This window comes from Dermacentor albipictus, unplaced genomic scaffold (genome assembly GCF_038994185.2).
Source record: "Dermacentor albipictus isolate Rhodes 1998 colony unplaced genomic scaffold, USDA_Dalb.pri_finalv2 scaffold_46, whole genome shotgun sequence".
In the NCBI taxonomy this organism is placed as follows: domain Eukaryota; kingdom Metazoa; phylum Arthropoda; class Arachnida; order Ixodida; family Ixodidae; genus Dermacentor; species Dermacentor albipictus.
Window position 1 is genome coordinate 940,640 of NW_027225600.1, and position 13,888 is coordinate 954,527.

At 47.9% G+C, this 13,888-nt stretch overlaps 1 protein-coding gene across 1 annotated transcript in view; it reads right to left on the reverse strand.

Annotated features, from left to right (window-relative positions):
- The window catches only part of LOC139052957 (conserved oligomeric Golgi complex subunit 6-like), a gene marked incomplete at its 5' end in the record, with an annotated part of 29,073 nt that extends 15,868 nt beyond the window's left edge, over window positions 1–13,205 (reverse strand). The window contains one exon of the mRNA XM_070530103.1: window positions 13,062–13,205. Within this exon, the coding sequence (XP_070386204.1) occupies window positions 13,062–13,205 (144 nt within the window). The remainder of the gene's footprint in view (window positions 1–13,061) is intronic.
- Between the last annotated feature and the right edge of the window lie 683 nt (window positions 13,206–13,888).

A 13,888-nucleotide genomic window follows, 5' to 3' on the forward strand; every position in this document is an offset into this window, starting at 1 on the left:
CGCTGCACCAAGAAACAGCCCCACTTTCTGCTGGCAGAGTCAACGAGTGACAACCATTTGAAGTGATCGGTGTGGATTTCGCGGGTCCGTTACTTATAAAACACGTGATAAAAAGCACTACAACACAGTATGTCACAATATTTGTGTGTGCTACTACACGAGCTGTTCATCTCGAAATTGTGGACAACACGACAAGAGAAGCATTCTTACATGCATTCTGAAGATTTACAGCGAGACGAGGGCTATGTTACACCATTTACAGTGACAACACAAGGACGTTCAAGAAGGCCAACAGAGATATCAATCGTATGATTAAAGAACTACAGGAAGAAGTCTCCAAAAGAGCAAGCCAAGGAGATCAAATCAAATGGAAGTACACTGTAGAACAAGTGCTTTGGTGGGGAGGCTTTTATGAAAGGATGGTACGAAGCATGAAATCAGCAATGAGGAAAGTTATTGGAAAAAGACTGTTATCAAGAGAAGAGATGCAAACAACAACTGAAGTTTAAGCTATCCTTAATAGGTGGAAAGTGTAGGATTAAAGACATTACCGAAGGTGAGAAAAAAGGTCAGCATAGAAGAAATGTGCCGAGATAAGCAAAAAATCACAAAAGATTGGTGGAAAAGATGGAACAGGAAATTTCTGAAAGAACCGAGAGAACAGTGTAACGCAAGAAAGCAAGAAATGACAGTGAACAAAGGAGATATCGTTTTAATCGGTGCACGCACTCCTAGATCCTTCTGGAACCTGGCTAAGGTCATTGAAGCATATTCTGGAGTCGATGCGAAGCTGCGCTCCTGTCTCTTAAGGCGCTAATATACACTTCGATGTGACCCGGCGCGCGCGTGGTGGTTGCGCTACGTCACGCCAGGTCGGCTACGCCGCGTCAGGCATAAATCCGTCCCCCTACAGTACAACGCCGCGCACCTGCCGCAGCTGGAGTAGCGCATGCGCAGAACACCGCTCCGCTCCGTGCCTTCTGTCGTGGAACATCAAAACAAATCTTTTCGCGCGCTTTCCCTGTCGGTAGCGATTGCCACCGCGGACCGGACTGTTGCTCGGCGATGGCACGGACGCCGACACATTCCGCAAGACGAAACATTAGGTCTCTCTCTCTACATAACACAGACACGTAGCCGCTACCACTCCTTTTCGTCGCTTCGATAGCTTTCAGTTCAAGAGTATAGCGGTCCCTCAGCCGCTTCCATAGTTTCAGGCACTCTTCGACTGAAACAGGGAAAACAAGACAAACAAACAGGCGCTGAGTGCATAGCATGTCCGGAGATGTATACACACACGTGCGTAGTAGAGAGTTTTAGTTGAGCATGTTTACGCTCCGCTAAGCAGTTAAGCGGAGCGGAAGCGCGAATGCACATGCGCCGTCCGCTTAGCCGTAAGCGGGCTAGCGGAGCGAGGAACACGGTCCGCTTAGAAGCTGCCTGAGCGGAGCGTGCCGCGCAGCGCTTTGGCTAGCGTTGGCGTCAGAACGGATTGGATTGGATGCAAAAAGCAAGCGCACTGGCTAACACGTGGCGTTCCCCAAGACGGCGCTTTATTTTCCATGAGATAAAATGGACCGGTAGCGCATTACAAGCGCACGTCTAGATACTTCATGGAAAAAGAGTTATATACATACGTATATACGTTTTACTGTATAAGAGTGATCATAAGGTGTTTTTATTTTCTTTCATTACCCTGAATTTGGCCAGGAGGCATTGCAACTACGAAAGGTTCGCTCCGCTACGCTAAACGTATAACTAAAACATGAAAATCGCCCGCCACTGCGCTGTGGCTTAGCGAGGCAGCTCGGAGCGGAGCGTACCGTAAAGACGCTCAACTAAAACACTCTACATTGACGCTCGTGTTGAGAGGCCGGAGTACATGCGTATCTGCTACCACGCGTTGTTTTCCCGCTCCGCATCCCAGTAGTCCATTCTTTTGGTGTCGTAGACACAAGGATGTTGCTGGACGGCCTCCAGAAACCTTTCGATTTCGGAGCCGCATGGGTTGGGTACGTTTTCTTGCGAAGAGGCCGTCTCGTTCTGGCTCAGCCTGCCGAGTAGCGAGTCTCTACCTCGACGAGAGAGGGCGCTAGGCGGTAACTTGCTCGGCGCGGTCGGCGCGAAATGCAGTCGGTTGCATTCGGCGCCGGACGACGTCCGAGCGCGCTGAATGCCGCCGGCCGCGTCGGCGCCAGGTGCCGCCGGACTGTAGGGGGTCGTGTTTTCGCCAACGTAACGTCGCCATGACGAGTGCGTGCGTTACGTCGGAGTGTATTGCCGCCTTTCAAAACGAAAGAAAGACTCGTTCGGAGACCTGTGGATATCTTTACACATCTTTACACACTTAAAGGCTGCTTCCAATGATGAGAAGAAAACTTTTCACGGCCGGAAGCTGTTGAAACTCATGGGAGCAGACAAGACAAGAAAGAAGAAGACGGCGGGCTCCAAAAGCGCGCGCGCTACAAAAATCAATAAAGAAAAAGAAGAATCTTGATCGCGTTCGCATCGAACGCAGCTGTCTCGTCTCGTTTCTGCGACACTTTCCTAGACTTTCACAAAATAATTTTAGCATTATACTTTATGTATGTCAACAGGAGTGACACAAAGCAGTGTTCACCTAACACAAATCTGGTGCCCAAAGCAAAAACAAACTCAGTCGAGCTTAGGAGAGTGCCATGCGTGTGTATGATGCCACTACTTGATGCCAAACGTTTACGTAACATTAGATGAAAGTTCTGGGTAGCCTGTTGCTTCCCAATGTTACAGCTGTGAAAGTGACTTGTACTAAACACACAACATGCCACTGACTCAAGGTCAGAAAGTTGCTTGCCCATCAATGCTGCTTTCACACTGCATTCCTACCAACTTGCTTTCGTCTGGCAATATATTTGTTGCAGTGCAAAAAGACAAACGTAGACAGATTGTTACGTTTTGTGTTGCAATCCCATATATATGTATATATATATATATATATGTTCTTTTCCAATAAGATCTTCAGTTGAGAGTCGGTGCTCGTCCTGTATTTATCGTCTACGTCTATATCATTTCGTGCTCCAACAAATATGTTTCCAACGCTGGTTCCAGACAAGACCTAAACTACACGAAGTATAATTTTAATTCACCAGTGCTCTAGTGTACACACTGCGAAGACATTAACATCCAGTATGACACTGTATTTTACTTGACTTTAGCTCAGTAAGTGATTTCTGACCATTCATGCTGCAAACAAGGATTATGCCCCAATATAATCAGCAGATGCCTCCGAATTTTGTCGTACTGATGAATGTAGAATAACAGAGAACTCTGTAGCCTTAGTGGCCAATGCATTGAGGCAATTTCAGCCTCATTTGCCGCAAATCTGGAATTTGCTGCTGAGAGCTCATTTCCTTTTTGAAGTGAGTTAATGACAGTCTTTGTTCTTACCAGTGGCAAGTATATTGGGAAGGTGATGAAATGTGCTAGGTAACTCGTCTGTATATTGTATCTTACCAATGCATTGTAATTAAAGAATAATAAACTGAAACTGAATGCAGTGTTGCAATACTTGCCACTTGCCAATTTTAATCATTACCTACTTGCCAAAGTGTTCAATGTACGCGTAGTGCATGGCAATACAGTAAATATAGACTGAGTGACTTTCCTGCTAGCCTAATGAATCAACATAATATTCAAATGCTACGCAGGAAAATACAGCGACTAAAATTTATTTTCTTCCTTAAAAACAACTGTTTGTGTCACATTAAACGACTTACAGCGCGTCGAATACGGCATCCCACTGATTCTTTAACACCTTATAACACCCGAACTAACCTCTTTAAGTTTTCCCTCTTCCCGTGCACTGTAACAGATTTGAACAGCCTGCCATTATCACAATTAATAAACACCGATTCTATTGAACACATGTGTCTTTAATATTAAAGGTATTGCCATGTTGGCAAGCCTTGTTACTGTTTTCCGTTTTTTTTTTTTATACGGGAATTTCGTTTGACACTTTCCACATCTTCCTTACTCTATTATTTTCAGTATTTTGCAATGGTTGCTCGTTCAACTTCTGGTGCTTTTTTCCCCCCCCTCTCGCGATAGTGGTTGCAGGTGCTCATAATGCGTGTGATACTGTTCTAATGTTTGTCAAGTTGTCTTCCTTCAGTGTACCTTCTCTTAATCTTACTTAGTTCCCGTTCTAATTTTTTTTCTGATATTTACATACGTTGCACTGCTTTTGTATTTCTTTTTCATATGTGTATGTATATGTCATACGTGCATATGTAAATATTTATGTATTCTGCCCCTCCTGCTTGGGCCCCCATTTGGGCCTGCAGTATTGTATAAATAAATAAATAAAAAATAAAAGCTCGTTAATTCACAACCCATTAATTCGAAATTTGGGACAATTCGAAGTAACCGCCGCGCTTTGTCCAGCAATGTATTGAAAGTAATATGTAATGCATCCCGCAAATTCACACTGAAATCCACACCACCACCGCCGTGTTCTTCGTGTATGAGCCAAAGCGCGCGAGAGTGAGCCGGCAAACGCGGCTCAGTCTCGTGTGTGCTAGCGAGGAAGATGGGGCTAAAACCCCTTAAACTTCGTAAAGTAGCGACACTCTCCTCCTCCGCCTTCACTCCTCCTCGTTTCTCCTCTCTTTCATGCTCCCTCCTCGACCATGGCGCAGCCTACACTGCTCGAGCGTAGCAACAGCGCCAACATGCACTCCTTGCTACTCCGTAGATGCTTCTCGAGCAAAAATGGCGCTGATGCATGCCGCAAGGGACCACGTGATGCTATTAGGCCAATAGCGACGCGGCGTCGGCCTTGGCCAGAACGCACGAGGAGGAGGCGGCATTCTTCAAAGTGTCAACTTTACGAAGGTTAAGGGGCTAAAGGGAGGGAGTGGGAGACCGGTTACGATGTGTAGGGGTTGGAAGGACGGACGTCGGGATGAAGACCCAAACTTGGGAGGGATTTATTCTACATTATATACAGGGAGGTGAGCGTCCAGTAACATTCGTACAGACATTACGGGCCGGCAGCAACTCGGACGCTGCGGCCCACGGCAAGAAGTTCGAGAGAGGTGAATCAGGGAATCAGGGCATGTCCCAGCATGCTCAGGTCTCTCTGGAAGGCTTCTTATAAACCCTTCGAGCACTGTAAGTCACGTCATGTTTCACCAATGGGAGAGTCCGCTCCGATGACGCCACTTTCAGCCAATGGTAGGCGCCCGTGTCGCGGTGTCGCACCTGGCGGCTCTCTGCGGTCTTGCCTCGCAGACTGGCAATCCACTTCTTCTAGGCTGGAGAAGGAGGGGGGGCGCTCATGCTTCATTGCACAAGGGCCCACCTGCACCCGGTGGCTCGGCTCCGCAGCGGTAGCAGATGCCTTCTTCAAAGCCGAAGGGGGACGATTGAGCTCCATTGTACGAGGCCCCCTTCTAATCCCGGCGACGCACGAACTTGTTGGCACGTGAACTTGTTGCCTTAAACTTGTTTGCTCGGCCGCTTCTCTGGAATGCATTTTCCTGCTTCTGCATTCCTCAATTAGCTGTGCTGCCATCCGATGTGGTCTGGGGAACTCGAAGTAATCGCAGGAAACAGCTCCATATCTAACAGCTCGTCCTCGCCCCGGTTGTTCTGAATGGCCGGTGAACTCAATTCGCTGGCCATGAGGAACGCTGAAAGAAGCTGCAGGGTACTGGGGTCGAGCCTCGTTTGACAACCCTCGGGATCCTGGACCCTGGAGAACATACGTCAAACAAACCAAACAACACAGCGCTGCACCACGCGTAAGCGCAGGCTCTTCACCCCTGACTCGCCAGGCTATTACTGAGTCAAAATCAACCCTGATCTTTTAGTTCCCCCAATTTTGACCAAACAGTTCCAACCACCCCTCCAAACAGCTATCCATTTCTCCTCGATTGCCGACAAGACCAGAGTACTATTGTTGTTGCAAAACAAAAGGGTCGTTGACGATGCAAACAAATGAAAACAGCCGAACATAACTTAAGTGGCCTAACCACACGAACAGCATGTTTCTGATCTATCGCAGTGGCGTACATATCGCACGTAATGGTGCCACTGAACAATCTGGTCAACCTCACAAGTACGTAATCACAAGCGCACTAACCTTGTGGTCACTAAACAGAACGCGTACTTGCGTTGTAGGCAAACTTTTCATTTACGCTTACTCACGTTTCTTCCCTGAAAGTCCTACAGGACACGTGACGTAAACGAACAATTAAACTCGCGGGACTTACACACTCCGCAGAACTCTTAAAATGATGCGTCTTCTACTAACTCTTTCCACGCAGGTTCACTAAAGAAGTCAGAATACACGGCTGCCCTCACACACACACTAGCAACCCAGTCAAAGTCTGCTTCCTTCCGTCCACACAGGACACGCGCTAATGGAACTAAGAACGCTTCTCCGTGCAAATCATGCTCTCACTCAAATCTACGCGCTTAACCTTACAAAATTCAAAAACGCTTAAAAAGAAAGAAGGTTAAATAACACACGCGCTTTACCATAGGCCTTTCGACGATAACCTTGACCTTCAGGTTACTCACACACACAAAAAAAAGCCTATCTACTTATTAATGAACATCTCGCGAGACTACATGTTTACATAAAACGCATCTTTCAAATCTCGGAGCTTTCTCAAACCAAAACATAAACAAAGCTCAAACCTTACATATTGAAAGAAATCCTAGTCTCAAATCGCGAAAACATTCCGATGCTCAAAATAACAAAAACAAGACACTCCATTTCTACGGAAGGGCTCTTCGCCTCCCTTTCCAAACGCTTATGTCTGACTCATACTCTGAGCCATCCTCGCGGTGGTCGCGGCTTGAAAGCTACTCTGGCTGCCGAGAGACAACAAAAGGGCTGACTAACTATCAGCTCCCCCAAGACGTTACGGTCTCCTGCCAATTTGCGTCCTCGCGCCCCGCTTTCAACACAAACTCGATTGACCGCGTCGCTACTCCCCACCTGGTCTCGTCCTGCCACCTTGCGTTTCTTCGAACTGCACGCTGAGCTGTGAAAAGAACTACGGAACGACGAGGAGTTTAACTGCCTCGTGCCCTTTGTCCGCGTCCGTGCAGAACATGCTTCGCGGTCCCCCTTGGACCGGTGGTTTGAATGTTTAGGATGCGTCAACATCGTCAGTGACGACCGCACCTTTCTTCTCCTCGCGCCCTGCCCATTTGGGGTTCTTGCCATCTTTGGCGGCGCTACATTAATTACCGTCTTCCGGTCTTTACTGCGCTTCTTTTTACGGCGCTTTCTCTTTGCACTCGCCTTCATGTCGCCTTCTCATGCCTCGTGCTGGCCGGTACACATTTCGTCGGCCCGGATCGGTCTCTTACCCGCACAGTCTGAGTGATTTACATTTAAATCTACTCTCACTTTGCCTCGACTGGCGGACAGCTCAACCGACTCTGGCACAATGCAGCAGGCTTTACTCGAGTTAGACAACTCGCACTCTTGCGAACTGCCCTCTACTACATTGCCCAGCTCCCGCTGTGCATCGGCACACAGCCCGTCGGTATCGATCGCTGTCTCACGCGCACAGTCCGAATGATTAACAACTGAATCATCCCTATCTAGGCCATCTAGACTGGCGGAGAGCCGCACCGATCCCTGAACAATGCAGTTGTTCTCTCGTGGACTACGGAGCTCGCCATCCCGAGAACTACTCTCAACTGCATCGCTCAGTTCGCACTTCACTTCTGCACGCACCTCTGGCCTGACATGGGTGCTCGCTTCTGTCGGGTCAGAAGTACCCTTTTCTTCGCTAGCAACCTCGCTAACATTACCAGCGACGCACACACGGGGTAACTGTGCCAATTTGTTCGCAGCTGGCCTAGCTGTCTCCACAGTCATCTGTTGGCACAGCACCTCGTCGCTCTCACTACGGCCTTTAACGGCCTCTGTTGCCACTAAGGCATCGTTAGCAGCTAGCCTTTTCCCTTCCCTTATGAATCTGCTGCTAATCTCACAGGCACTACTCTTTTCGTCGGCTTCTGGCGAAAATCCGCTAGACACTTCCTCATTCTTTCGCTCTGTACTACCTACAGAATTCTCAGACAGCCGTTGTCTCTGTGCCAATAACTGATCACAATACTGTATCTCTTTGATCAGTGCTGCCTTCTCTCTCTCATACTTTTGTTCACGCTCAAGTTCGCGATCATTCTCACGTCCGTGACGCTCACACCTAAGAGTAAGTTCTTGAAGCTCATGCTTCCGTTCATTCTCGCGTTCTTCACGCTGACGCTTACTCCTAACTTCACGACGCTCTCGCAAACGTACACGACGCACACGCTCCCGTGGCTCCTGTATCACCTCCCAAGCAAGCCTAATGCTTTCATCATCATTGCCACTATCGTTAATCGCCTTTATGATAGCTGGCGTTTCCATCCGTTCGTCCGCCTCAACTCCCAAATCGTCGCACACCAACAACAAGTCTAACCTCGTCAACCTTCTAAGATCCATGGCAGCTGCCCCGACAGGTGGTTAAAACTGTTTTCCTTAATTAATTTGTGCAAACACACAATGCATCAAACTCTCGATTCCCAGAACTATCAAAATTGAACACACAACCTTTGAGTCTGGCGAATCATAAGGAAAAAAACCACGCGCTCACTTACGGTTGCAGCACCCTGCCATCCGGTTCGTTCGTCCGCTGTTCCCGGTTCCTCCGGACTCCCTGGGTCGAAGGCTCACTCCTTCTTCGCTACTCCCAGTTTCTTCGGACCTCTTTCGACGAAGGCTCTCTCTTCTTCGCTCTTCCCGGTTCCTTAGTATCTCTCTCGAAGGTTGATCCGTAGCGCTGCCACCAGCTGATGCATTCGGAGGCGATCCCACCGCTGCCAACCAGATGTAGGGGTTGGCGGACGGACTCCGGGATGAAAACAAAACTTGGGAGGATTTATTCTACATTATGTACAGGGAGGTGAGCGACAAGTAACATTCGTACAGACATTACGGGCCAGCAGCAACTCGGACGCTGCGGCCCGCGGCAAGCAGTTCGAGAGAGGTGAATCAGGGAATCAGGGAATATCCCAGAATGCTCAGGTCTCTCTGGAAGGCTTCTTATAAACCCTTCGAGCACTGTAAGTCACGTCATGTTTCACCAATGGGAGAGTCCGCTCCGATGACGCCACTTTCAGCCAATGGTAGGCGCCTGTGTCGCGGTGTCGCACCTGGCGGCTCTCTGCGGTCTTGCCTCGCAGACTGGCAATCCACTTCTTCTAGGCTGGAGAAGGAGGGGGGGCGCTCATGCTTCATTGCACAAGGGCCCACCTGCACCCGGTGGCTCGGCTCCGCAGCGGTAGCAGATGCCTTCTTCAAAGCCGAAGGGGGACGATTGAGCTCCATTGTACGAGGCCCCCTTCTAATCCCGGCGACGCACGAACTTGTTGGCACGTGAACTTGTTGCCTTAAACTTGTTTGCTCGGCCGCTTCTCTGGAATGCATTTTCCTGCTTCTGCATTCCTCAATTAGCTGTGCTGCCATCCGATGTGGTCTGGGGAACTCGAAGTAATCGCAGGAAACAGCTCCATATCTAACAGATGCGGCCATGCGGGCGCCGTAAGCAATCCGAGATGTGGTTAAAGTGCACGCCTGCGTGGGCCTCATCTTCAAAGCGATCTTCAATGTTTGGAGAGCGCACGTAGTGCTGGTAGCTTCGCATACGATGCGCTTTCTACGTTTCGTTCGTGTTGAAGCAAGAGCCGTACGAAGGTCAATCGGCTCGCTCCTACTGCCGCGATTCCTCACTCCAAAGTTTTTCAGCGAGTTTCCGCGGTCATTGAGCGAGATGTGTTCATGTTTACCTGTGCGCGCAATTTAGCTAGTAAGCGAATGTTTACAAGTTTATACGGCCAATAAAACTAATATGCTTGGTTCGTATTGCTATCTACTAATTTGCTATCGCAATCGATGCTTCGCTTTTCGGGCGAAACTGCGACTTCTTTTTTTTTTCTCCGCACCAGCCGGCACGATGAATGCGCAGATGGAGCAAGAGCCATGTCGACGTCGGGCAAGCTGGACCGCGTTGCCCGCGTCCGGTTACGTTGGCTGCGCCAGTGCTTAGAAGTATAGACGAGGCAGCCTAAAGTTTGCCCGCGCAGCACCAGCGCCGAATGCTCCCCTAGCGGACCGATGGAAGTTTCGAGGGTCGTCGCTGCGCTGGCACGCGCCCGTGTTCTGTACGGCGGGAGCGCTCGTGCGCGTGGTTTTTGCGATACCGAGTGCGACCTCATCAGCCAGGAAAAGTGGCACGCAATACTGATGTGTTGTTGATTGCCACAGCAGCCTCGAAAACACGAAAGGTCGTACGCCACCCGTGAAGTTCTACAGATTTCCGGGGAAGTGGTACGAGAAGGACAGACGACAAGCATGGATAACTGCAGTGCGCCAAGTCAAGTAAGTCTCATACTTTCGCATTCGCGTGTAATATCTTGAAAGCGGAATAGTCATATGCCTGTTTTTAGTGCACGGTCATTTGTTTAGTCGTGTCGCGTTGCTGAATTGTGGTGGCATCCGCCGTTTGTTAGCGGCAAATGCATGCGTATTGTGCCGCTAAGCTCTACGACGCGTGCTCGATTCCCAGCCACGGCAGCCGCATTTTGATAGGGGCAAAATGCAAGAACACCCTTGTTACCGTGTGCTTTGATTTTTGTGCACGTTAAAGAACCCCCAGAGGTTAAAATTGCTCCTGAGACTCCCTATTACAGCGAGCCTCATAATGATTTCGTGGTTTTGGCATGGTTTTGGCATTTAGAACCCCTGAATTTATTTGATTGCACAGTGCCTTCCCTCGCGATCGGCATGGACGAGCTCAAGAGAATTATTTCCCTTTTCCAAACTCTGCAACTTAAATTACTAGTTGTGCAGGTAACGAAAGGGGCCGCGCACTACTTTTGTGTGGTAGCAGACCGTATTTAATGCAAGCCGCAGTCGTCGCGTGCGTCGGGAAGCGGCAGATCGGAAAACAGCCGCTTGAGACGTGCACGTTATGTTTGTTGTTTGCCCATGCTTTCTAAGTATCTAAGTGTGCAAGTATCATAACTTGTAGTGGTACCACTCTTGTAGAATAATATATGCACACAATCACAGGAACGTTACCTTTGCAAACATATTATTGGGAGTAATTCAATCCCCACAACAAATAGGCACACATACTGTTTCATTTATATGCGATGCAGATGGAAGCGGCGCCAAACAGACCAATGGCAATCACAGCAGTCTTCTCAGCAGTCAGCACCACCGGGACATGTGCTTTCGTACTGCAGTGACACAGCTCTTGAGCAGCAGCAAGACACGTGTGAAACAGACTCCAGAACATGCCTTTGTGAAGTGACGGAACCGTCAAGAAGCAGCCCAATGGATCTGCAGTCATCGAGTAGTATGACAACAGAAGGTCTTGCTGCCAGTGTGACTTATGTTGTAATTGAAATAAAAGTGGTTAAATTTCTGAACATGGTGCGTACCTCTAACTCGACGTCGTATACGGTCTTGTCGGACAGCTGTGACACGCACTTGGCTTTCACTTTCACATCACCGTCCACAATTTGTACTACGCCGTACACGTTCGGAAGCAGATGCTCCCCTATCGTGAGGTTGCCGCCACGAAAAAAAGCTGTCGGCGTCGGCAACCTTCTTGAAACCGCACGGCAATCTTTGCATCGTTGTTGCACAAGCAGGCGATCTGCCACCGTCGAAAGCGGAGCGCCGTGAGAACGAGCAGCGAAGAAAAGCGTGGTCGGCACAGCGTAAACAAAGCAGAGACTGTGCCACGGCGCGACCACGCTGCTTGACGTTTCCACATAGGGGCGCTGTCAGGAGGCACAGTAGCGCCGCCTGGCCATGGTTTTCTCGGCTATGGACGTTGTTCACGTCAACGTGACGTAGCGTCTGTGCGCGCGTGCTAACGCCACGCGCCTTAACCGAGCAATTTTTTTTCTGGCTTTCATTAGTTCGAATTTTTAATAATTCGAATTTACGTAGCATCCCTGCGGAATTCTAATTAACGAGCTTTTACTGTACCTTGGATGGAATTTTCAAAGGGATTTTACAACTTTTACATATAGACACTAATTAGATATCATAGAGTTCGATATATCCGGGATCGGCTGTAGGCTTATGATGATGATGATGATATTAACCCTTTAATTAAGCGCTTCATTTTTACAACAAAAAGTTACATTATTTTGGTTCTTTTTTTTATGGCACATGTTGAAACTTCCCTTTCTTCAAAAAAACATCTGAAGCGTTTTAAACCAATTTCCTTCATAATTTACGCTCGCGAACCTCATATTGTCTCTTCACTAATCAATATAGATTTGTTTGTCATTGCCACAAATAGTAGAGTCAGAAATAAGAAAAATGCTTTATATTACAGTCCTTCAAAACCAACTATTACATGAAGCAAAGTTAAGCTCCAGAGTAAGTTTTTTACCAATTCTTACTCTGCTAAGGCAGGTCACAAAGTGTGCGAAATTTCATGGAGCAAGAAGTGGCATACAGAGCTTTGCCACACAGCTTGCACCAAGCCCACAAGTGAGCTGTGAGCAAGACGTACTTAAATTAAATTTTGAAGACGGAAGTAGCACCTGCAGGGGACAATGTGCCTGTTCTTGGATGGGCAGCTGCAGCTGTAAAAACGTAAGCACGCCTCAATGGTGTGAACAGACAGTTTTAGCTGAGTGTTTACTGTCCCCTCTGCTCAGACCCGTGTACATACTTAAAGAATTTACCCACCTGCTCTGTGGGAATGCCAGCGCATGTATGCATAACATTAATGTTAGCAGCAGAAAGCCAAATGCTGCCTTGGCTCCATCGCCGTATCATTTGAACGAAACATGACAGTGCATCTATTTGAACCTTTATCTCATTGAAGCCAGGCGTACCATGTGTCGCTCAAGTCTCTGGGTGACACAGTTCTCTCAAATCGACGCAGTTCTCTGCAGTACCTTGGTGCATACAATATGAGCGGAGAGTGATGCTTAACTAAAATTGTCTAATGATTGTGTCTGCAGTGTCTCTATACAGCTCTCACCTGGGCAAGTATGTCGGGCAGGTCTTTCTGCCGCTGGTCGACAGGTGCAAGGGAGCCATCGCGTGTTGACAGGAGCTCACGCACCAGTGACAGCAGCTGCTGCAGAAAAGGGGGTGCACCCAGGTCGCCAGGGGGCAGCTCCGCCTAAAACAACAGAATTGCCAGTGCTCACTTGGTTATTATTTGGTTATACGACCATAGTACACTTAGTTATCTATGCCTGGTGCTTTAGTTTAACATTACCAGAATCTTTAAAAATCGCCTGCGGCATATAGCACAAATCCAATTATTGAGCTGGATTACTTGAATAGGCAAACATTACTTACACTAAAAATCAAAATGCATAATTGACTAATTTGCAAAATTTCACAAATCAACTTTAGAATTAATTACTTTAGCGCACATATTGCAGTACACAAATTGAAGCTAGTGATTTCATAAGGTACATCCACTTGAAGACAAACTATAGCAGCACTCTTGAGATAAGCACTGCCAAAATTGACTTCAAAATGCACTGGTGCTCCACTTACTTTTTTAACAAGATGCCATTTTATTAAGGGGAGGGTGAATATCAACTTTTTTTTTCCTACGAATCGAATATGAATAGTAAGCATCTTATATCAAATCAGACATATGATAGTCAAACGCAGACTATGCTTGTACTGACTAGCGCAAAAAAAGACTGCTATCAGGGACATACGATCAGTCTTCAGCACAAGGTCACCACTCATCATCATTTAAAAAGAGCTGTGCAAATAGTCTCTCAAGAACTTCAGAGCCAGTTTGCACACAATATCTTCAAGAAAGACAGGCCGCTGTACGAATAA